The sequence below is a fragment of the Cervus canadensis genome, chromosome 5, assembly GCF_019320065.1.
Source record: "Cervus canadensis isolate Bull #8, Minnesota chromosome 5, ASM1932006v1, whole genome shotgun sequence".
NCBI classification, from domain to species: Eukaryota; Metazoa; Chordata; class Mammalia; order Artiodactyla; family Cervidae; genus Cervus; species Cervus canadensis.
In genome coordinates this window covers 5,867,293-5,892,195 of record NC_057390.1, presented here as the reverse complement: position 1 = coordinate 5,892,195, position 24,903 = coordinate 5,867,293, and the positions used below count along the sequence as shown (strand labels likewise).

Below are 24,903 nucleotides of genomic sequence, written 5' to 3'. Positions count from 1 at the left end.
AATGGGAAGGAGGTGGCCTTTGACTGTCTTCCCTGGCCCCCTTCCTGTATTTGAGTGGCTAATTGGTTTGCTTCCCTCTTCCCTTCATATCAAGGGAGGTATTGAATGTTGTACAGAGCAGCAAGGAGTAACCAGAACCTCGAGGTCACTGGGAGGCATGCTGTCCAAGCCCTCACTGGGTGATGGGACAGATGGTAGTCAGCAGTGACCAGGAGACCCTCCATGATAATGGGACCACTGCCCCAGCACAGGGAACATTTCTACAACCCACAAAGCTCCCTGCCTCCTCTTCCCGCCACACACAACACCTGGTACTGATTTCTGTCACCACAGGTTTACTTGGCTTGTTCTTGAACTTGGAATAAATGTAATAGTAGAGAATGTTCTGACTTCCTTCACTCAAGATACTATTGGTGCATGAGCAGTTCCTTTTCATTGCTGCGTGCTATTTCATGGTACGTTCACACCATGATTCTTTCATCCCAGTCATTGGAGTTTCCAGTTTCTTGTTATAAGTCCCAATGATCATCTGTGTATAAGTCTTTTTGGAGTATATATTGACACTTTTCTTAGGCTTTACCCAGGAGTAGAATTCCTGGGTCATAGTTAGATGTATGCTTAACTTTATAAGAAACTGTCATTTTTCCAAAATGGACAAAACGTATTCACATTATCTCACACCAGCAATGCATGGGAGTTCCAGTTGCTCCATATCTGTTTATACTTGGAATTTTCTGTCTTTTTAATTTTAGCCATTCTGATGGGTGAGAGTAGTATATCATGGTGATATTAATTTCCATTTCTCTAATCATTGTTAATGATGTTGCACCTATTTTTCTGTGCTTATTGGCCATTTGTCACTTTAGAAATGTGCAACTCTTTTGCCTTTTAAAAAAAAAGATTTATTGATTTCTTAATATCAAGTTGCATCAGTTCTTTATTTTTATTTTGATTACAAAACCTTTGTCAGATAATAGTTGCCACAGATATTTTCTCTGAGTTTGAAGCTTGCATTTTCATTTTATGAATGGTCTCTCTTGAAGAATGCCAGTCTTTAATTTTAATGAAATCTGATTCATAATTTTTCTACAGTTAATGCTTTTGTGTCCTAAGAAATTTTAGCCTTTTGCCTGTATTTTCTCTTAGATGTTTTTTTAGCATTAGCTTTTATACCTAAATTCATGACACATTTCATATGTATTTTTCTGAATGGTTTGAAGTAGGAAGAGGGGTCCTTCCCCCCCCGCCCCCCCGCCCCAGCCCACGTAGCTGGGTTCTTGGTTCAGCACTGTTTTATTTTATTTATTAATAATTGAAGGGTAATTGATTGACAATATTGTGTTGGTTTCTGCCATACATCAGCATGAATCACCCATAGGTATACATATGTCCCTTCCCTCTTGACCCTCCCTGCTGCCTCCCACCTGATTCTGCTCCTCTAGGGGTCCCTGAGTCATATAGCAAATCCCACTTGCTCTCTGTTTATATACGGTAGTGTGTATGTTTCAGGGCTACTCTCTGCATTCGTGCCTTCCTCTCCTTCCCCCACTCTGTCCACAGGTCTGTTCTCTGTGTCTGGGTCTCCATTGCTGCCCTGCAGACAGGCTCGTCAGTACCATCTTTCTAGGTTCTACATATATGCATTAATATACAATATTTGTTTTTCTCTTTCTGACTTACTCTGTATAATAGACTCTAGGCTCATCCCACCTCATTAGGACTGACTCAAATGTGTTCCTTTTTATGGCTGAGTAATATTCCACTGTATACATGTACCACAGCTTCTTTATCCATTCATACTTCGATGGACATCTAGGTTGCTTCCATGTCCTAGCTGTTGTAGATAGGAGCACTGTGTTTGAAAATGCCAGATGAAGATACTGTCCTTCCCCCATTGAATCACGTCGGTCCAAACATCAGAAGTCCGTGAACCAAGTATGAGTCCTTTCCTGGGTTCCCGTCCTGCGTCAGGGTTCTGTGTATCTCAGAGCAGTTCTAATCTGAGAGGGAGTGACCCCCTCCCCAGCCAGTCTCCGTGGCTCCTTCCCCAGGGGCGCAGGTGGACCAGTCCGTCTTCGAGGAGCTCATCAAGGAGCAACTCCCTGAGCTGGCGGAGCACATGCACGACCTCTCGGCCCTGGCGTCCATCTCCCTGTCCTGGTTCCTCACGCTCTTCCTCAGCATCATGCCCCTGGAGAGTGCCGTGAACGTGGTCGACTGCTTCTTCTACGACGGCATCAAGGCCATCTTCCAGCTGGGACTGGCTGTGCTGGAGGCCACTGCTGAGGACCTGTGCAGCAGCAAGGATGACAGCCAGGCCCTGATGGTCCTCAGCAGGTGAGGCAGGGAGCCAGGCGGCGGGTTGGGTGGTCACTGTGGGGCTCCCCTCCACTCTCCCACCTTGCGGCCCCTGGGGCCAAGCCTTCCAGCAACCTTGTCGTTCTGTCCACCTTCCCTCGCTCCTCTCCACCAAGAGGCCGGAAGGTGAGGGTACTGGTGTCTTTCTCTGAACAGGCTCAAGTGGCCTAAGTCTAGATGGACCTTCGGTCACCTTGAACGGAAGGAGGGCGGGGGGCACGGGGAACCGTGGGCCTCAGGAAGCCGGCTGGGGGATGTGGACGTTTTGTGCATATAGGGCTGGGGTGTGGCAGTGAAGGCAAGGACCGCTGGCCCGAGGACATGTGGAACTGAGGGCGAGCTGGCTGATAAATGACAAGTTCCTGTTCAGAATACTGTGGACGCACAGTATTTACATCACTGGAAAGTCAGAAAAGTGACAGTGTTAGTCGCTTAGTCGTGTCTGACTCTTTGCGACCCCGTGGACTGTAGCCCGCCAGACCCCTCTGTCCATGGGATTCTCCAGGCAAGAATACTGGAGCGGGTACCATTCCCTTCTCCAGGGGATCTTCCCAACCCAAGGATTGAAACCTGGGTCTGTCACATTGCAGGCAGCTGCTTCGCCGTCTGAGCCAGCAGGGAAGCCAGAGAGAGCCAGAGACCTTGGAGACCCTCCTGTGGTTCCAGGGTCGCCATGTCTGTCTGCACGCTCATTTCTCCTTTTCTCTAGAACGAGTGTGGCTGTAGCGGCCGGGCCTTCCTCACAGTGATGGAGACTGGGGAGCCGGTTTGAGAGTTGCTGCCCACGTCTGGGGGCCCCTGTGAAGGTGGTGGGGGCTGCGAGGTGCCCAGGGTGGGGGAGGGGATGGTAACCCTTTGCTTTCCTGGTGTCTCATGTGCCCAGGTTTCTGGACCACGTCAAGAACGAGGACAGCCCGGGACCCCCGATTGGCAGCCACCACGCCTTCTTCTCTGACGACCAGGAGCCGTGTCCCGTGACCGACATCGCAGACCTGATCCGAGACTCCTACGAGGTGCCTGGGCCCCATTCCGCCCACCCGCCCTCACCCCCAGGTCTCTCGGGAGGTGAACTTCCAGGGAGGTGTTCGGGGCTGCTGCTTGCTTGCTGTCTGGATGCAGAGAGGACTCTGTGAGCGAGTGATCCCCCCTCCCCTGCAGAAATTCGGGGACCAGTCTGTGGCTCAGATCGAGCACATGCGCTGCAGGCACAGGATCCGAGTCCTCCAGGGCCACGAGGACACCACGAAGCAGAACGTGGTGAGTAGACGCCGCCTCCGGGCCGCGACTCCCAGTGGCCAGGTGCTGACCTGCCCTGGGTCTCCTGCTGCCTCCTGACAGGAGAGGAGCAGCTTTTTTTTTTTTTTTGCATTAAATTAACAACTAAGTGGTTCAGGTGGTAAAGATTCTGCTTACAATCCAGGGGACCTGGGTTCGATAGCTGGGTCAGGAAGATGCCCTGGAAAAGGAAAAGGCAACCCCTTCCAGTATTCTTGCCTGGGAAATCCCATGGATAGAGGAGCCTGGGGGGCTACAGTCCATGGGGTCGCAAAGAGTCGGACACAACTGAGCAAATAACGACAGCTTGACAGCACTGAGCTAGTGGAGAAACAGCCTGGATTTAGTTTTAGAGTCAGACAGACTGTGAGCAAATTAACTACTGTGAGCCTCTGTTCCCTGGTTGTAAAATGAGGATAACACTCATCATGTGGGGTTAAATAACGGACAGTATAGAAGTTGCCCGGTGCCGAGGGCCTGCAGTCTTTTTTTTGTTTGTTTTTTTAGGGGCCACTACTACTGGCGTAGGAAATGGCAAACCACTCCAATATTTTTTTAATTTTATTTATGTATTCATTTATTTTTGGCTGTGCTGGGTCCGCATTGCTGCGTGGGCTTTTCTCTAGCTGTGGTGAGTGGGGGCTCCTCTCCAGTTGTGGTTCAAGGACTTATTGCTGTGGCTTCTCTCGTTGTGGAGCATAGGCTGTAGGGTGCACGGGCTTCAGTAGGTGCGGCATGCGGGCTTAGCTGCTCTGTGGCCTGTGGGAGCCTTCCCAGACCAGGGATCGAACCTTTGTCCCCAGCATGGGCAGGCTGACTCTTAACCGCTGGACCACCAGGGAAGTCCAGGCCTATAGCGCTGGTGGTTATGCTGCAGGAACTTGCCACCCGAGCTCTAGCCTTGCTAGTGTTTGATCCTTTGCAAGTATTTAGACGCTTGTCCTGAGTCTTGGATGTGTGAATGAGAAAGGTTGAGGATGAAGAAAGGTTGAGAAAGTCACCAGAAAGCCGTCTCTGGGTGATCTGGGCGCCTGGCGTCCACTCCAGCGGGACGCGCCCTCTTGCCCCCGATCCTCCAGGGCAGGCAGAGAATTCACTGCATGCCTGTTTGTTCTTTCCTCGAGCTCCGGGTCGTTATCCCAGAGGTCTCCGTCCTTCCCGAAGACCTGGAGGAACTCTACGATTTATTCAAGGTAGGAGACTGAGGGGTGAGGAAGTGACAGACCCCGAGTCAGGCCGCAGCCACGGCTGTCCATATGCAGTGGGGAAGGGTCAGCATGGTCTGCTGAGCGGCCGCGAGGCTGGGGCGGCCCCTGCCAGTGGCTCTGGCTGGACGGTGCCTGCCGAGCCCGGGCATAAACGCCGCTGCGCTCGGCCGAGGCCCTCAGTGACGGGGACGTGCCCTTCACTGCCCAGCAGCAGTCCCAGTCAGCCACGGACATGACAGTGATTCTTACTGAACTGTCTGCTGGTATCCTTTTTTTCCCTATTGTTATTTTTTTTAATTGAAGTGTAGTTAATTTACAATGTTGTCTTTGATTCTGGTGTATAGCACAGTGATTCAGTTATACACATATATGTATTTTTTTTCATTATAGGTTATTACAAGGTATTGAATATAGTTTCCTGTATCACCTCATGTACGTTTTACTCATAACACCACCTACAAGACGTGTATACATATTTTTCTGTTTGTGGGACTGGTCTGGATGCTTATTTATGTTCTGTTTTCCTTGATGCTATTATTAACACTTTTTCATGCTGCCATTTGATCTTATTTTTAAATCATTTTACAACTTGTCCTGTTGGTAATGCTTAATAGTTGGTGGCCATTCCCTTTTCCAGGGGATCTTCCAGACCCAGGGATTGAACCTGGGTCTCCCCCATTGCAGGCAGATTCTTTACCATCTGAGCCTCTAGGGAAGCCCCAATACTTAATACAGTAAACTGTATTTTGAATATTTGGGTATTTAGGTGGATTCCCAGCTCTTGCTACTTACATCATCCTGCAAAGACCATTTTTAAGTGCCTTCCTAGAAATGTTCTTGCTCGAAACAGTCAATAGACATGGGGAAGAGGCAGACCGTGGACCCACTCCTGACCGCTTCTGCGGTGAAGGGGAGCGGAGCGGAGCGCAGGCCAGCAGAGCAGCGGCAGACCCAGAGGAGCCCGGCCACTGCAGCTCTTCTGGTGGGGACTCTGAGCCCTCGGTGCTTCTGAACTTGAATTGCTGGGTACTTGAAATAGTCCCAGGCGGTGTGTAGGTCCTTCTGAGTGCAGCCGCAGAGCTGGTCTGACCCTCATGTAGCTGCCTTGTCACTGCCTGCTGCGGTCACTGACACATGAGGCTGGCTCAGTCAATTGCTGGCGCTCCTCACCCCCCGTCAGCAGGGTGTGTGAGGAGGACTCCTGTAAACATCACTGATTTTCAAGTTTTATAGTTTTCTCTGTTGCATGAAGAGAAAATACAGAGTCAAAGGTGACTTGGTGTCCCATGCCCCCAACTCTCTTTGTCAAGGAGTTAAAACAGGGAATACTAGAAACACAAAAGCAGGTAAACCGAGGTGATATTTAGCATGAAGAGTCTAATTTCTTTAGGGCTGACTGTTCTCAATTTGGGAGAATAAGACACATCAGACATCTCAATTTATATAACTTAAAAGGTTGCTTTAAATTCATCATGAAAATAAACTGCATTAAGTACTAACCATATCATTAAACTTTCATACACGAGTATTCAAAGAAGACAGACAGCTATTTCCTGTTTCCTATTTCTGTCTTTTCTGTGAACGATGTGGGTGAAATTTATTTTCGTGTTTGTTGTTAGCTCTGCAGGCCCTTCGTTTGTGGAGGGCTAACTGCAAATGCTAACTGTGAGTACAGTGCCAGTTTCTAGATAACAATTTCAGGGAAACAGCATCGCAGGCGTGGGGTCTCGTTCTGTGCTACAGCCTGAGGCCCCTCCTGCGCGCACCAGGGTCGTCCTCACGCCCCGCAGAACAACCCTCAGACTGTCCCCCTCCTCAGCTCTTGCTCCCGGCCTTCTCTGAATTTCCTTGGCTTTTGTAGTCTGACCTCATATATTTAATTAATTAATTAGTTTTGGTGTTCCAGATGTTTATTAGGGAGTACTCTTTTTCTTTAACTTTTTTTTTTTTTTAATTTTTTTATTAGTTGGAGGCTAATTACTTCACAACATTTCAGTGGGTTTTGTCATACATTGATATGAATCAGCCATATTTTTATAGCTGATTAACAATATTGTAGCTTCAGGTGGACAGCAGAGTGACTCAACCATACATATACATACATCCATTCTGACTTCGTATATCTCAATGCTTGTGTTTTTGTTTTAATTGGAGGCTAATTACTTTACAGTATTGTAGTGGTTTTTGCCATACACTGACATGAATCTGCCATGGGTGGACATGTGTTCCCCATCCTGAACCCCCCTCCCACCTCCCTCCCCATCCCATCCCTCTGGGTCATTGCAAGGTATAAGGTTCCCTAGTTGGATTTTGAATGTGTCTCTTGTCTTTTGAACCAGAGGTTCACTTTCCCAGGGAAAGGGCCACACAGAGATACCCGTACATCGTTGAGTAGATATGTGATAGGTTCTCATTAAGGATTAAAGAGTCTGTGCCTTAACTTCACTGCGTCCTTTCCTAAGCCTGGGATGAACAGGTGTGACTGTTCTCTGTGTTAACAGCAAACAGTCTTCTCTGACTGTCTCTTTTACAGACTCTTTCCTACTAAAGATGAACAGTGTGTACTTAGTTAAATCCATTTTTATTCTGAATTTAAGTCATCTTTCTTTTTTGCCTGAATACAATTCTTTTTTTTCCCTCTGTTTCATTGAGATATAATTGACCTACAGCACTGAATGTGTACAGCATAGTGAATTACATATATTGCAAAATGATTCACAGTAGGTTAACATCTATCATGTCATTTGTTATTCAGTTGCTCAGTCGTGTCCAACTCTTTGCAACCCTGTGGCCTGCAGCACGCCAAACTTCCCTGTCCTTCACCATCTGCCAAATCTTGGTCAAACTCATCTCCATCGAATTGGTGATGCTATCCAACCATCTCATCCACCTCTGTCATTCCCTTCTCCTCCTGCCTTCAATCTTTCCCAGCATCAGGATCTTTTCTAATGAGTTGGCTCTTTGCATCAGATGGCCAAAGTATTGGAGCTTCAGCTTCAACATCAGTCCTTCCAATGAATATTCAGGACTGATTTCCTTTAGGATTGACTGGTTTGATCTCCTTTGCAGTCCACGGGACTCTCAAGAGTCTTCTCCAACACCACAGTTCAAAAGCATCAATTCTTCGGCACTCAACCTTCTTTATGGTCCAATTCTCACATGTATACATGACTACTAGAAAAACCATAGCTATGACTATACAGACCTTTGTTGGCAAAGTAATGTCTCTGCTTTTTAATATGCTAAGTTTGTCATAGCTTTTCTTCCAAGGAGCAAGCGTCTTTTAATTTCATGGCTGTAGTCACCATCTGCAGTGATTTTGGAGCCCAAAAAATAGTCTCTCACTGTTTCCATTGTTTGCTCGTCTATTTATCATGAAGTGATGGGCCTGGATGCCCTGATCTTAGTTTTTGAATGTTGAGTTTAAAGCCAACTTTTTCACTCTCTTCTTTCACCTTCATCATGAGTTCCTCTTTGCTTTCTTCCATAAGGGTGGTGTCATATGCATATCTGAGGTTATTGATATTTCTCCCAGCAATCTTGATTCCAGCTTGTGCTTCTTCCAGCCCAGCATTTGTCATGATGTACTCTGCATATAAGTTAAATAAGCAGGGTGACAATATACAGCCTTGTCATACTCCTTTCCTAATTTTGAACCAGTCTGTTGTTGCATGTCCAGTTCTAACTGTTGCTTTTTGACCTGCATACAGATTTCTCAGGAGGCAGGTAAGGTGGTCTGATATTCCCATCTCTTTAAGAATTTTCCAGTTTGTTGTGATCCACACAGTCAAAGAAAGGCTTTGGCATAGTCAGTGAAGCAAAAGTAGATGCTTTCCTGGAATTCTCTTGCCTTTTCTATGATCCAGTGGATGTTGGCAGTTTGATCTCTGGTTCCTCTGCCTTTTCTAAATCCAGCTTGACCATCTGGAAGTTCTCAATTCACATATTGTTGAAGCCTTCCTTGGAGAATTTTGAGCATTACTTAGCTAGTGTGTGAGATGAGTGCAGTTGTGTAGTAGTTTGACCATTCTTTGGAATTGCCCTTCCTTGGCATTGGAATGAAAACTGACCTTTCCCAGTCCTGTGGCCACTGCTGAGTTTTCCAAATTTGCTGGCATATTGAGTGCAGCACTTTCACAGTATCATCTTTTAGGATTTGAAATAGTTCAGCTGGAATTCCATCTCCTCTACTAGCTTTTTTTTTTTTTTTTTTCTGGAATTTGGAGTTATTTTTATTTTCTTGTTTATATCTTTATGCATTTCCATATACTAGCTTTTTTCATAGTGATGCTTCCTAAGGCCTACTTGACTTTGCATTCCAGGATGTCTGGCTCTAGGTGAGTGATCACACCATTCTAATTATCTGGGTCATGAAGATCTTTTTTGTATAGTTCTTCTGTGTATTCTTACTGCCTAGTCTTAATATCTTCTGCTTCTGTTAGGTCCATATCATTTCTGTCCTTTATTGTGCCCATCTTTGCATGAAATGCTCCCTTGGTATTTCTGATTTTCTTGAGGAGATCTCTAGTCTTTTCCATTCTATTGCTTTCTTCTATTTCTTTGCGTTGTTCACTTAGGAAGACTTTCTTACCTCTGCTTACTATTCTTTGGAACTCTGCATTCAGATATCTTTCCTTTTCTCCTTTACTTTTCACTTCTTTTGTTTTCACAGCTATGTGTAAGGCCTCCTCAGACAACCATTTTGCCTTTTTGCATTCTTTTTCTTGGGGATGGTTTTGATCACTGTCTTCTATACAGTGTTAAAATACGTCTGTCCATATTTCTTCAGGCACTGTATCAGATCTGACCCTTGAATCTATTTGTCACTTCCACTGTATAATCATATAGATACAAAAAAAACAAACCCCAAAACAACAAAAATGGTTTTTTTCTTGTGATGAGAAATTTTAGGACCTGCTCTCTTAGCAACTTTGGAATATACCATACAGCAGTGCTAAGTATAGTCATCATGATATACATACATCTCCACAACTCATTTGTCTTTTAACTGGGAATCTGTACCTTTTGATCCCCACCATCTTATTCTACAACCCACCCCCAGCTCCTGCCTCTGGTAAAACCATGAATCTGATCCTTCTGTATGACTGGAATGATTTGTTATATTGTTTTAGATTCCACTTACAAGATCATATAGTATTTGTCTTTCTCTGACTTAATTTCACTTACCATAATGCCCTCAAGGCCCATCCAGATTTATGAAGCAGTGTTTTAGATTATATAAATCCATGTTTGTGACATCTGTCCCTTATTCTCTGAAACTGAGGACAATTTTATCAGTCTTCTGTCTCCAAGTGAGATGGGAACAACATAACATACACTTGGTGTCAGGGGCTACTCTGGGACACACCCAGGACCTGAAACAGTGCCTTGTGTTAATATATTCCAGAAGTGTGCTTTTTAAAAGAACTGGAGTGTGTTTTATGTTGTTAGTTTCTGCTGTGTACCAGTGTGCACCAGCTGTCTGTGCACACGGTCCCCTCCACCCACCCCTCTGTTAGTTTCCTCTGTGTACCAGTGTGCACCAGCTGTGTGTGCACACGGTCCCTTCCTCCCCACCCCTGTTAGTTTCCTCTGTGTACCAGTGTGCACCAGCTGTCTGTGCACACCGTCCCCTCCCCCCACCCCTCTGTTAGTTTCCTCTGTGTACCAGTGTGCACCAGCTGTGTGTGCACACGGTCCCTTCCTCCCCACCCCTCTGTTAGTTTCCTCTGTGTACGGTGTGCACCAGCTGTCTGTGCACACGGTCCCCTCCCCCACCCCTCTGTTAGTTTCCTCTGTGTACCAGTGTGCACCAGCTGTCTGTGCACACGGTCCCCTCCCCCCCCTCTGTTAGTTTCCTCTCTGGGTACCAGTGTGCACGCAGCTGTGTGTGACTACGGTCCCTCCCCCCACTCCTTCGTTAGTTTTCCCCTTGTGTACCAGTGTGCACCAGCTGGTGTGGCCACGGTCCCTCCCCCCACCCCTCTGTTAGTTTTCCTCTGTGTAGCCAGTTGCACCAGCTGTTGTGCCACGGTCCCTCCCCCCCTCCTCTGTAGTTTCCCCTGTGTTCAGTGTGCACCAGCTGTGTGTACACACGGTCCCTCCCCCCACTTCCTCTGTTAGTTTCCCTGTGTAACAGTGGGTGCACTCCGCTGTCTGTGCACACGCCCCCCAACGCCTCTGTTAGTTTCCTCTGTGTAACCAGTGTGCACCAGCTGTCTGTGCACACGGTCCCCTCCCCCACCCCTCTGTTAGTTTCCTCTGTGTACCAGTGTGCACCAGCTGTGTGTGCACACGGTCCCCTCCCCCCACTCCTCTGTTAGTTTCCCCTGTGTACCAGTGTGCACCAGCTGTGTGTGCACACGGTCCCCTCCACCCCACCCTCTGTTATTTCCCCTGTGTACCAGTGTGCACCAGCTGTCTGTGCACACGGTCCCCTCCCCCCCACACCTCTGTTAGTTTCCTCTGTGTACCAGTGCGCACCAGCTGTCTGTGCACACGGTCCCCTCCACCCACCCCTCTGTTAGTTTCCTCTGTGTACTAGTGTGCACCAGCTGTGTGTGCACACGGTCCCCTCCCCACCCCTCTGTTACTGTGTACGTGTGCACCAGCTGTCTGTGCACACGGTCCCCTCCACCCACCCCTCTGTTAGTTTCCTCTGTGTACCAGTGTGCACCAGCTGTCTGTGCACACGGTCCCTTCCTCCCCACCCCTCTGTTAGTTTCCTCTGTGTACCAGTGTGCACCAGCTGTCTGTGCACACCGTCCCCTTCCTCCCCACCCCTCTGTTAGTTTCCTCTGTGTACCAGTGTGCACCAGCTGTCTGTGCACACGGTCCCCTTCCTCCCCACCCCTCTGTTAGTTTCCTCTGTGTACCAGTGTGCACCAGCTGTCTGTGCACACCGTCCCCTTCCTCCCCACCCCTCTGTTAGTTTCCTCTGTGTACCAGTGTGCACCAGCTGTCTGTGCATACGGTCCCCTCCACCCACCCCTCTTTAGCTTCTGCTGTGTACCAGAGTGTACCAGCTGTGTGTGCACACGGTCCCCTCCCCCACCCCTCTGTTAGTTTCCCCTGTGTACCAGTGTGCACCAGCTGTGTGTGCACACCGTCCCCTCCCCCCCACCCCCTTAGTCATCACAGGGCACTGAGCTGGGCTCCCTGTTCCGTGGGGCAGCTTCCCTCTAGCTGTCTGTCTCACACTTGCATTGCTCGTGTGTGTGTCCACAGAGGGATACAGTAAAAAGGGAAAGAAATCAGGAATGAGATTCACCGGCTGTTGTTCATGTTCAGCTAAATTTATTCACTTCTGGATTATCAGGCCCTGGAGAGCATTTGGTTTGTTTAATATTATTTTGCCTGATTCTGTGTTCTGGTTAATACTTTTATTTTTGAAACTTAATTTAAAAACACAAACTGAAACAAAAATATACAAAGTATATATATAAAAATATACTTATATACTATATATATAAAAATATATATATAATATGTAGAGTAATACCTACACTCACTATTTAAAAAGAAAAATAACTAATCAAAATTTAAAGGGTCTTATCCTGTCCGAGCCTGTAGCCCCACTTTGCACAGTAATTACTGTTAACAGTATATGGTGAATCTCATTCCTGGTTTCTTTCCCTTTTTACTGTATCCCTCTGTAGACACACAAGCAATGCACTCTTACTTTTTTTTCCACATAGAAATGAGATTGTGCTACACACAGTGGTCTGCACTTTCTAAAATTTCGTGGCCACACCATGTAGCATGTGGAATCTTATTTCCCCGACCAGGGATCGACCCTGCGCTGCCTGCATTGGAAGCATGGTCCTGACCACTGGACCCCCAGAGAAGCCCCGCGGTTTTACCATGGGCGTTCTTCTCGAGTCAGCATCTGCAGATCTCTTCTCACTCTTTTTCAGTGACAGCAGAGTCTGACTGTAGGGCTGAAGCACACTTCATTCACCTGTCCCCTGCTGAAGGACATCTGTCTTGTCTCCAGTTTTCTCTGCTTTATAAGCAGTGCTGTGCAGAGCATCCTCGAGCCTCTCCCCAGACACCTGTGCTGCTGTTTCTGTGGGGTGGGCCCCTTAGGGATGCGCAAACCAAATTCCAGTCACTGTTGCTAAAGTGTTCTAGATCTTTCAAATTTCACTTCCACTGATGATGTCTAAAAGTGTTCATTTCCTAATGTTTCACACTCAGCTATCATTTAATATTATGGATACTTAAAAATTTTGCTAGCCTTGTAGAAAATTGCATTTTGTTTTTTAAAAGATATTTATTTATTTGATTGCACTGAGTCTTAGTTGTAGCACGTGGAATCTTCAGTGTTCATTGAGGCATGCGGGATCTTTAGTTGTGGCATGCAAACTCTTGCTGCAATATGTGGGATCTGGTTCCCTGACCAGGGATTGAATCTGAGCCCCCTGTGTTGGGAGTACTGGCATCTTAGCCACTGTACCACTAGGGAAGTCCCAGAAAATTGCATTTCATTTTAACTTAAATTTGCGTACTCATTAGTGAGGTTGCATACCCTTTTGTAAGTTTATTGGCTAATAGTCTACTTTCTTGTATCATCTCTTCATATCCTTTGCTGATTTTTGTATTGGCTTCTAGGATTCTGTGTAAATTGGTTGCACTGGTCTTTAACTTTTATAACTGTGTTCTTCTGGATAGGATTCTGAGGGCCTCTAGCTAGCATGACAGGATGACAAAAATATACATGCAAATTCACAGTGTGTCTTGGGTTTTGAGAAATGGGAATTTACGAGACCTTTATTTTACACTTAAAAGTTCTTACAGTACTTCTTATTGTTCTGCAAAGGCTTGTTGAGGACCATGGCTGCTGGTAATATGCAGTAAAGTTATAAATGGCATTTTGGTCTCCATCTGAGCATAGGCACTTGGATATTAGAGCATCTGTACTTGTTTCTCTGCCATCCTTATGGGCAGAGGGCACTGACGTTGTGAAAGGATTCCAAGTCAGTGAGCCAAAATGTCCCCAAAGATGATTTAGTACAGGTGTAAAAGATACATTCTAAAGAACCTAACTGGTCCTCAGTGATCAGTGGTGGGGCCAGTGTTGATTGCTTTAGTTTTCAGTCTATGTCCAAGACTTCAAATGGTCCTTTTTTTTTAATTTTAAATTTTTGACTTGTTAATATAGTCATGTGGTTAAAAATTCAGACAATATAAAAAAAGCATGTAGTAAAAAGGCTTGCTTCTTGATCTGGGTGCTTGCCCCTGTCTTCCATCCCCACAGGTAACCAGCATTGCTAATTTCTTTTGTAGCCTGTAGATTTATCTAGTAGTTTTAAACTTTTGAATAATATGATTTTAAGCGAAAATATCAGAATAAAAATTGTACGACTTCTTTCATTAAAACGATGATAGCTGAGCTGTACATTTCAAAATTGCAAAAATGGGTTCTTCCCAGTGATTAAGACACTGTGCTTCCACTGCAGGGGGCATGGGTTAAATCCATGGTCAGGGAACTAAGATCCTGCATGCCACATGACCCAAAAAAATAGGAAAAAAATTTTTTTTAATTATTAAAATGGTAAATTTGATTAAGTATATTTAACTACAGTGAAAAAAAGAAACCTTAATTTTAAAAATGTCAAAATTACATATTCATGTAGGCAAGGACTACAGGGTAATAAGCGGAAACTTTTACATGTCTTGTTCGAAGTGATGACACCGTTAGTTTTTTCATTTTTTGTGTCTTAATGTTGCTTATTTGCTACTTAATAATTTTGCAAAGCAAGTGAGGAGAGAAGGCCCGATTGGCTTTGGCCTTCCTTCACGTGTGTGGCCTCCCTGGGGAGCCACCGCCCCTTACAGGCCCCTCTCCTTCCTGCTAGAGAGAACACATGATGAGCTGCTACTGGGAGCAGCCCCGGCCCATGGCCCCACGCCACGACCCCAGCAGGCCCTACGCAGAGCAGTACCGCATAGACGCCCAGCAGTTTGCACGCCTATTCCAGCTCGTCTCGCCGTGGACCTGTGGGGCCCACACGGAAATCCTTGCCGAGAGGACTTTCAGGCTTCTGGACGAAAACATGGACCACCTTATCGAATTCAAAGCATTTGTGAGCTGCCTCGGTATGACTCTGTGGGTCTTTTCTGCAGTAGTTCATACGGGACGTGTGTCTGTGAACACAAGACAAAGGGATGGTGAAGCAGGCACATCCACTCAATGAAATAGATCTGTGACTCGCCCAGTGTGATTGTGGGACTGTAAAAAGCCCTCTGCAGGCTCCTCTCATGACCCCTAAGGGGACGGTGGGGAGGGGAGCCCAGGCTCTCAACATTAAAGGTCATTGACCATGTGCTTCTGGGCACCCAGGTGTGGTGGTGGGTTGTTAGGAGACACCTTCCTAACTCATTAAAAAAAAAAAATCTTTAATTGACGTGTAGTTGATTTATAATATTGTATACATTTCAGATACACAGCACAGAGATTCAGTTGTACAAGTCATATATATGTGCTTGTGTGTGTATATATATATTTTTTCAGATTCTTTTCCCTTATAGATTATTACCCAATATTGATTATAGTTCCTTGTGATATACAATAGATCTTTTCTGGTTGTTTATTTTATACATAGTGGTGTGTATGTTAATCCTAGCCTCCTCGTTTGTCCCTCCTACTACCCACGTTTCTAACTCTTGCAGCTAAAATTAAAATCTTTCCGAAGCTATGAGGCCAGACGAGATTCCCAAGGTTATCTTGCGGCTCTTTTCCCGTTTTCTTTTCACACATACCGTGTCTGGAGAGGTGGGAGGTGAAGTGTCAGGTCACAAACACCGGCCTCACTGCGTCCTCTCTGCACTGACTCTGCGCCCGGACACCTGGATTTGACCCGTTTGCCTCTGCTCAGTCTCTCTCTCCCCTTTAATTTTGCAGATATTATGTATAATGGAGAAATGAATGAGAAGATTAAACTGTTATATCGGCTGCATATCCCTCCAGGTAAGAAAGTCTAAGTAGAAAATTAGAATTGTGCCTATTGTGCCTTGGCCTGGACCAACTTTGAGCACGACCTTGAGGTTCTTCTCTTTTTAAACGTATTCAAACTTGAGGCAGTAGACATTTCTGCTTTGGAGTGGTTGATGACAGGTTTGATGTACCGTATTGTGTGGTCTGTGGCAGGGGTGCCCAAACCCGAGGGTGCATCAGAATCATTTGGGCAGCCTGTTGTAACACAGGATGCCTGGCCTACCCATTCTGATTGACTAGGTCTGAGGTCCACACTTTGAGAACCACCAGCCTGTGGGATGTGGGGGAAGACAAACCCTGGTTGCCTCAATAGATGGTTATTGTAGCTTACTGTTTTGTTTTGTTTTTCCATTGAGGGAAAACTGGTATATAATATTGTATTTAGTTTCAGGTGTAAAACATAATAGTTTAGTCTTTGTATACACTAGAAAGTGATCACCAGAGTAAATCTCGTTACCATTGTCACCATAAAATTGACCTCCTTCACCTGTTTTGCCCACCTCTCAACTGCTTTCTCCTCTGATAACCATCTGACCTCTGTATCAAGGAGTTTCATTTGTTTGTTTCATTTTTTAGATTGCACATATGACTGAAATTGTATAATATTTGTCTTTCTCTGACTTATTTTGCTTAGTATAATGCCCTCAAGGTCCATCTATATTGTTGCAAATGATAAGATTTTCTTCCTTTTTCTGGCTGAGTAGTATTCTATTGTGTGTATGTATGCATGTGTGCAACTTTACTGAGTTCATATACACCAGTTTTTTTGTGGAACCTTTAAGGTTTTCTACATATGGTATCATGTCATCTGCTTTCATTGTGGCTCAGCTGGTAAAGAATCCACCTGCAATGCGGGAGACCTGGGTTTGATCCCTGGGTTGGGCAGACCCCCTGGAGAAGGGAAAGGCTACCCGCAAGAATTCCATGGACTGTATAGTCTGTGGGGTTGCAGAGAGTCGGACATGACTGAGCAACTGTCACTTTCACTTAAGATTTTCTACATATGGTGTCGTGTCATCTGCAGGTGGTGACAGTTTTACTCCTTCCTTCCCACTATGGGTGCCTTTTAGTTCTGGTTCCTGCCCAGCTGTCTGGCAAACACTTCCAGTAATATGTTGAATAAAAGTGGGCAAAAGTAGGAATCCTTGTTTCCTTCCTGATCTTAGAGGAAATGGCTTCTAGCTTTTCACCATTGAGTATGATGTTAGCTGTATTTGTCATATGGCCTTTATTACATTGAGGTACATTTCCAAAATCACTGCAGATGGTGACTGCAGCCATGAAATTAAAAGACACTTGCTTCTTGGAAGAAAAGTTATGACCAACCTAGACAGCATATTAAAAAGCAGAGGCATTACTTTGCCAACAAAGGTCCGTCTAGTCAAAGCTTTGGTTTTTCCAGTAGTCGTGTATGGATGTGAGAGTTGGATGGATGCTCAGAAAGCTGAGCACTGAAGAATTGATGCTTTTGAACTGTGCTGTTGGAGAAGACTCTTGAGAGTCCCTTGGACTTCAAGGAGATCAAACCAGTCAATCCTGAAGGAAATCAACCCTGAATGTTCACTGGAAGGACTGATGCTGAAGCTGAAACTCCAATACTTTGGCCACTTGCTACGAAGAGCTGACTCATTAGAAAAGACCCTGATGCTTAAGGCAGGAGGAGAAGGGGACCACAGAGGATGAGATGGTTGGATGGCATCACTGACTCAATGGACATGAGTTTGAGTAAGCTCCGGAAGTTGGTGAGGGACAGGGAAGCCTGGTGTGCTGCAGTCCATGGGGTTACAAAGAGTCAGACACAACTGAGCAACTGAACTGAACATTTCCTAAATAACCACTTTGAGAATTTTTATCATAAATGTATACTGAATTCTGCCAAATGCTTTTTCTGCATCTATTGAGACAATCATACAATTTTTATCCTTGATTTTGTTAATGTGGTGGGTTGGATCATGTTGATTTATGGATGTTGATACATCCTTACATTGCTGTAATCAATCCCACTTGATCATGGTATATAATCCTTTTAATATATGTTTGAATTAGATATGCTCATACTTTGGGGTTTTTACATCTCTTTTCATTAGGGATATGGGCCTATAATTTTCTATTTTTTTTTTTTTATGGTATCCTTGTTTGGTTTTGATATGTGGGTAATTCAGGCCTTTTAAAACCACTTTTGAAGTATTCTCTCTTCAGTTTTTTTCGAGTTTGAGAATATTAGGTATTAAATCTTGAATGTTGGTAGAATTCACTAGTGAAATCGTCTGGTCCTGGGGTTTTGTTTGTTGTTGTTGTTGAGTCACTCAGTCGTGTCCGATTCTTTGTGACCCCGTGGACTGCAGCATGCCAGGCTTCCCTGTTCTTCATTATCTCCTGGAGTTTGCTCAGACTCATGTCCCTCGAGTCAGTGGTGCCATCCAACCATCTCATCCTCTGTTGTCCCCTTCTCCTCCTGCCCTCAATCTTTCCCAGCATCAGGGTCTTTTCCAATGAATTGGCTCTTCCCAGCAGGTTGCCAAAGTATTGGCGCTTCAGCTTCAACATCAATTGCTGACTCAATATTCTTTTCTTTTTAAATTATTTTAGTGGAGGATAATTTCTTTACAATATTGTGATGGTTTTTGCCATGCATCATGTACTGTTGATCTGTTGAGATTTTCTGTTTGTTCATGATCCAGTCTTAGAAGATTGTATGTTTCTAGGAATTTACCCTTTTCCTCTAGGTTATTCATTTTGTTGTATAATTGTTCATATGAGTTTCTCTGATCTTTTGTCTGTGATATCAGTTGTAACTTCTCTTTCATTTCTGACTTTGAGCTCTCTTTTTCTTGGTAAGACTAGGTACAGGTTTGTCAATTTTGTTGATTTTCTCAAAGAAGCAGGTCTTAGTTTTATTGACTTTGTCTAGTGTCTTTTAAATCTCTATTTCATTTATTGCTATTAATTTCTGTTAGAACTGCTTTTGCTGTATCCTGTAGATTTTGAAATGTTATATTTTCATTTTCATTTGTCTCAAGGTATTTTTAAAATTTTCTCCTTGATTTCTTTCTTGACCTACTGGTTGTTTAACCTCCACATAACTTGTGGTTTTTCTAATTTGTTTGTTTTTTTGGTAATTGATTTCCAGTTTCATACTAATGGGGTTGGAAAAAATGCTTGATATGATTTCAGTCTTCTTAAATTTATTGAAACTTGTTTTCTTGGAGAATGTTCCTTGTGCACTTGAGAATATGTATTCTGCTACTTTGGGATGGAGTGTGTTATATATGTGTGGTTTAAGGCTGATGCTTCATTGCTGATTTTCTGTCTCGATGTTCTGTCCATTAACGTAAGTGAGGTCTTAAAGTCCCCAACTAACGCTGTATTGCTGTCAGTTTCTCCCTTAGGTCTGTTAATATTTGCCTTATTTATTTAGGTGTGCCTCTCCTGGGTGCATAAATGCTTACACATGTTGTATCTTCTTGTCGGGTTGACCCCTTTATCATTATGTAATGTCCTTCTTTGTCTTTTATTCCAGTTTTTGTTTTAGTTTATTTTGTGTAATATAAGTATAGCCACCCCAGATTTCTTTTTGTTTTCATTTGCAGGGACTGTCTTTTCCATCCCATCACTTTCAGTTTGTGTCCTACTATCTAAGTGAGTCTTTTATAGGCAGCATATGGATGAGTCTTGTTTTTTCATCCATTCACTCTGTTTTTTTATTGGAGAATTTAGTCTGTTTACATTTAAAGTAATTATTGATAGACATGTACTTACTGCTTTCTTGTTAATTGCTTGTTGTAGTTCCTCTCTTTTCCTTTTTTCTCTCTTCCCTTGTGGTTTGATGACCTTCTGTGGTGTTACATTTAGATGTCTTTCTCATCTTTTGTGTAGGTTTTTGCTGTGTGGTTATTACAAGTTTCACTATATGACAGCCTATGTATATATATAGATCTATGTAGATATCTATACATAGATCTATACAGATCTATACCAGTCTGTTTTAAGTTGATAGCAATTTAAGTTTTACATGTATTCTAAGAATTATGTGTTTTTACTCCCTCCTCCTACATTTTCCTTTCGATGTGAAGTTTTACATATTTTATTTTTTTATATCCTTTGGGCTATTATGCTCTACTTAACTGTACTACTTTTGTCTTTTAACCGTGTTACTAACTCTGTAGGTGGTGGGGCAATATCTATGTTGCCATTATCAGTCAGATTTTGACTCTGCTATGCTTTCTTGTTGCTAGTTAGGGCTTTTTCTTTTTAGCTTAAAGAAGTCCATTTAACCTTTCTTATAAGGCTGGTTCAGTGGTAGTAAAGTCCTTTATCTATTGTTTGGAAATGGTTTCTCTCTCCTTTAATTCTGAATAATAACCTTGCTGGGTGGAATACTCTTGATTGGAAGTCTTTTTTTTTCCTTTTAGCACTTGGCAAGTATTGTGCCACTCCCTCTGGCCTGCAGCTTCTGCTGAAAAATCAGCTCAGTCTTATGGGGGTTCCACTGTACATAACAACATTGTTTAACAAATGGAAGAGAAATATTCCAGATGATCTGATACCACATCAGATGATACAGGGATGAACAGGTATCGTAGAAGATTACTAAAACTGGAGTTTTCATTGCAAAAAATTGATCGATATGTAGGTATTGGTCATTTTACTCAGCTAGTTGCACTAATTGGACTTCCATAAGACAACTTCCTGGAAGAACATTATATACATTAGGAAGAAGCATCAAAACCAGCTACTGAGAATGATGTATTGGAATTCATAAATGAAGACAAATGAATGAGGCATTGGAGGCTTCCTGTAAGAGAGCCTGCTGAGAGTGGAGCTGACAGCGTGGGCTCTGTTCCTTCTGGGAACTCCGGGATGCAGGGAATATACTGTCAGACTTGCAGAGCGGCTCCCAGAGGGGTCCCTGCTGCTCTGGATCCATGTGAAGGGATGTTTTCAAAATGCTGACTCAAGTAAAATTGGAGCTGCTTCAGTCTTTGTGTTCAGCTTTAGGTGAAGAAGTAGAGATTTCTTCCTGAGGTTGTTTACATGCCAGAGTGCATTTGCTGTCCAAAAGAGTTTTTTCAGAAGATGACTTAGGTGGCTCAGTGGTAAAGAATCCTCCTGCCAATGCAGGAGACATGGGTTTGATCCCTGATCCAGGAAGATCCTACATGCCTCAGAGCAACTAAGCCCCTGTGCCACAACTGTTGAGCCCATGCTCTAGAGCCCGGAAGCTGTGAACACTGATCCCACACGCCACAGCTACTGAAGCCCATGCACCTGGAGTCTGTGCTCTGCAACAAGAGAAGCTACCACAACGAGAAGCCTGTGTACGGCAGAGTAACTCGCTACAACGAGAGAAGAGCCTGTGCAGCAGCGAGGACCTGGCACAGCCAAAAATAGATGTCTTTAAAGAGTTCAGTTAAAAAGAAAGATGTTATAAATGATTCCAAGTTACTGTTTAATTAAAGATAGTTTTATTTTGCTGCACTGTACATCATGCCAGATCTTAGTTGCCTGACCGGGGACCAAACCCTGTGCCCCTCTGCAGTGGAAGCACAGAGTCCTAACCACTGGACCGCCAGGGAAGTCTCAAAGATAGTTATTTTAAAAAGGACTTAAAATGTTGAAAACCTGAGTGAACTTCATTGAAAATTTGAAGATCACATGAAAACATTAATGTGCACTGACAAAGTATGGATTCAAAGCAGAAATTCATCTTAGAAAAATGTGAGGTTATAAATGCTTCATTAATGATGTTTAGTCAGTATTGTAATTTAAATCCTGAAGTATAATTATAGACTAAAACAGCAATATCTATATAAATGAGAAGTTTATATCAATATCTGTATAAATGTTTAAATACTTGATGTGAAAAAATGGCTGGATTTAAAATTCAGTCATATTATGGGACTTCCCTGATCAAGGAACTAGATTCTGTGTGTTTGCAACTAACAGCAAAGATCCTGCATGTTGCACCTAAGACCCAGTACAGCCAAATAAATAAATACTAAAAACAGGAAACCAAAATTCAGGAAACCATATTGTCACAACAACTCAGATTTGTCAGTAAGGGAGAATCATCATACACTTGAAGTAAACCAAAAACATTTGAACCATTCAAGTTCTCAGTACCGGCAAGAAAGCAGTTTCCATCAAGTACAGCAAAATGCCATTTGCTTCTACCTTCTTGTCCAAATAGTTTCTCAGTGAGGGTGATAGTCCATTTGAAGAGGTTGTTATTTAAAAATCCCAATCAGGAATTGCATGGAGACATTTCAATATAATATTAGTATGAAAACTAATATTAAAAAGTCCTGAGCATGCTAAGATTTCAGTACCATTTGACCCATTTTGTCACTTGGCAAAATGCATTTTGTTCCATTGCCCTTGATTAAAGACTGCACCTTGGAAGTTCAAGTCCATTGACAGAATGGCTCCACTTTCGAAGTCTGTGCAGTACAACTGAAAATATACTAGATCTTTGCAAGGCGGCTATGCTCACTGCTCTACCACCAACACTGAAATACATGAAATCTTTGCATGACATTGTCCGCTTCGTCCAGACTACCTGCAGATAAGACCCATAAGTACTGATATTAATATATATGGGCTTCCCATATATATTAATGGATAGCTCAGTGGTAAGGAATCCACCTTCCAGTGCAGGAGATACAGGAGACCAGGGTTCGATCTCTGGGTTGGGATGATTCCCTGGAGAAGGAAATGGCAACCCACTCCAGTATTCTTGCCTGAGAAATCCCATGGACAGAGAAGCCTGGGGGCTACGGTCCACAGGGTCACAAAGAGTCGGACACGACTTTAGTGCCTGAACAACAACGACGACTACTGGTATAAAACCATAGATTTCATGGAATAGTCACTGTGGATGACAACCTGAGTAGTAGTATGGAATGGGAAATCATGTGTTTGAAATTACTATCAAGACACACGGCATGTGACAACTACTCTGTCTAAGAAAAAAGTTGTGGCACCCAGGTCACGTCCACCATATTGGTTCTTCACTTTTTGGTCAGCCTTTTCTTATGGTTATACTAAGAAACGATACTGAAGATAAAATCTATAATCTCCTGCCCTTGAGAGTGTGCTGATACGTCAGAATACCTGCTGGAATCCAAGGGACTGAAGGATCGTTACACCACTCTAAGGACCAGATTATTAATGGACATAACCCAACTGGCATACATGAAGAAGGCTTATCAGCTAATGTGGAAATATGTGAACTAAATGATGACTCCAGTCATGAAAGATCAAGAACTTCCCTCAGAGACTGGAGACAGTCAGTCTGAAGACTCAGATTCTCAAAATGGATGCTGTACTATGGAAACTTGCAAAGGTCACCTTCTCACAGGATCCAGAAGTGATAGTTTACATCTGATAACTTGGGCAGTACTCATGCCAGCTGCATCAGAAATGATGCCAGGCTCATTCGATTTGGTGACAGACAGCTGAGGCTAGATGTAAGTCTGCTCTTTGGATTGGGATCCTGAGTCGAAAATATCACTTGAGGGTTTTGAAAAATATAAATAGTGTAGAATATAAACCTCCTAAGGAACCTTTTGTGAAATTAAAAGATTGCATTGAACTTCTTATAATTTCATTTTTATTTATTATTTATTTTTGGCTGTGCTCCGTCTTCATTGTTTTTGCTTGGGCTTTCTCTGGTTGTGGCAAGCAGGGGGCTACCCTTTATTGCCATGTACCAGCTTCCATTTCAGTGGCTTCTCCTGTTGCAGGGCACAGGGTGTGGGGCACGCGGGCTTCAGTAGCTCCAGCTCTCCTGCTCAAGAGCACAGGCTCAGTAGTTGTGGCTCACAGGCTTAGTTGCTCCTCAGCATGTGGGATCTTCTCAGATCAGGGATCAAGCTCATGTCTCCTGCATTGACAGGCAGAATCTTTACCACTGAGCCATCAGGGAAGCCCCTCCATTGAACTTTTTAAAAGAGAAAAGCTAAGTGCTTAAGACCCCTGATATTATGCAAATTGTCAAGGAGCCACTAAGATTGGATTTGTAGTCCCAGTGAGTGTCCAGTATGTGTCACAGCTCAGGAGGTTTTCTAGATTATATATCTGGGACACAAGTTGGAGAGTTTGGTTGGTCTTCCTATCTTACTGATGACTTGGGTATACTGGAATTCCTAATTGAACCAAATGCAAGTCTGTGCTGTTAGAAGTTGATTCCTGTTTCTGGCCACCATGGAGAGGTAAAGGGGGGCACTGTTTGGCTTTTTCAAGAAGAAAATATGATGGAAAATGGTATTATTATTTAACTTCTTATTTTGTGTTGGTCATCGTTGTTCAGTTGCTCAGTTGTGTCCACCTCTTTACGACTCCATGGACTGCAGCACGCCAGGCTACCCTGTCCTTCACTATATCCTGCAGTTTGCTCAAACTCATGTCCATTGAGTTGGTGATGCCATCCAAGCATCTCATCCTCTGCTGCCCCCTCTTCCTCCTGCCCTCAGGCTTTCCCACCATCAGCATCTTTTCAGCGAGTCAGCTCTTTGCATCAGATGGTCAAAGTATTGGAGCTTCAGCATCAGTCAATTAATATTCAGGGTTGATTTCCTTTAGGGTTGACTGGTTTGACCTCCTTGCTATCTAAGGGACTCTCAAGAATCTTCTCCAGCTCCACAGTTCAAAACATTAATTCGCTGGCACTCAGCCTTCTTTATGGTCCAACTCTCACATCCATACATGACTACTGGAAAAACTAGCTTTGACTATACGGACCTTCATCAGCAAATGATGTCTCTGCCTTTTAATACACTGTCTAGGTTGGTCATGGCTTTCCTTCCAAGGAGTAAGTGTCATTTAATTTCATGGCTGTAGTCACCCTCCGCAGTGATTTTGGAGCCCAAGAAAATTAAGTCTGTCACTGTTTCCATTGTTTCCGCATCTATTTGCCTTGAAGTGATGGGACCAGATGCTGTGATCTTAGTTTTTTGAATATTGAGTTTTAAACCAGCTTTTTCACACTCCCCTTTCACCTTCATCAAGAGACTCTTTAGTTCCTCTTCTCTTTCTGCCATTAGGGTCATCTGCATATCTGTG

At 43.9% G+C, this 24,903-nt stretch overlaps 1 protein-coding gene across 4 annotated transcripts in view; it reads left to right on the top strand.

The window, feature by feature from the left end:
- Positions 1 to 24,903, top strand: part of TBC1D8 (TBC1 domain family member 8) — a 142,854-nt gene that overhangs the window by 109,542 nt on the left and 8,409 nt on the right. For all 4 annotated transcript variants that reach the window (XM_043467960.1, XM_043467962.1, XM_043467963.1 and 1 more), the window contains 6 exons: positions 2,052 to 2,337; positions 3,242 to 3,371; positions 3,517 to 3,615; positions 4,758 to 4,826; positions 14,702 to 14,942; positions 15,748 to 15,813. In XM_043467960.1, the coding sequence (XP_043323895.1) occupies positions 2,052 to 2,337; positions 3,242 to 3,371; positions 3,517 to 3,615; positions 4,758 to 4,826; positions 14,702 to 14,942; positions 15,748 to 15,813 (891 nt within the window). The remainder of the gene's footprint in view (positions 1 to 2,051; positions 2,338 to 3,241; positions 3,372 to 3,516; positions 3,616 to 4,757; positions 4,827 to 14,701; positions 14,943 to 15,747; positions 15,814 to 24,903) is intronic.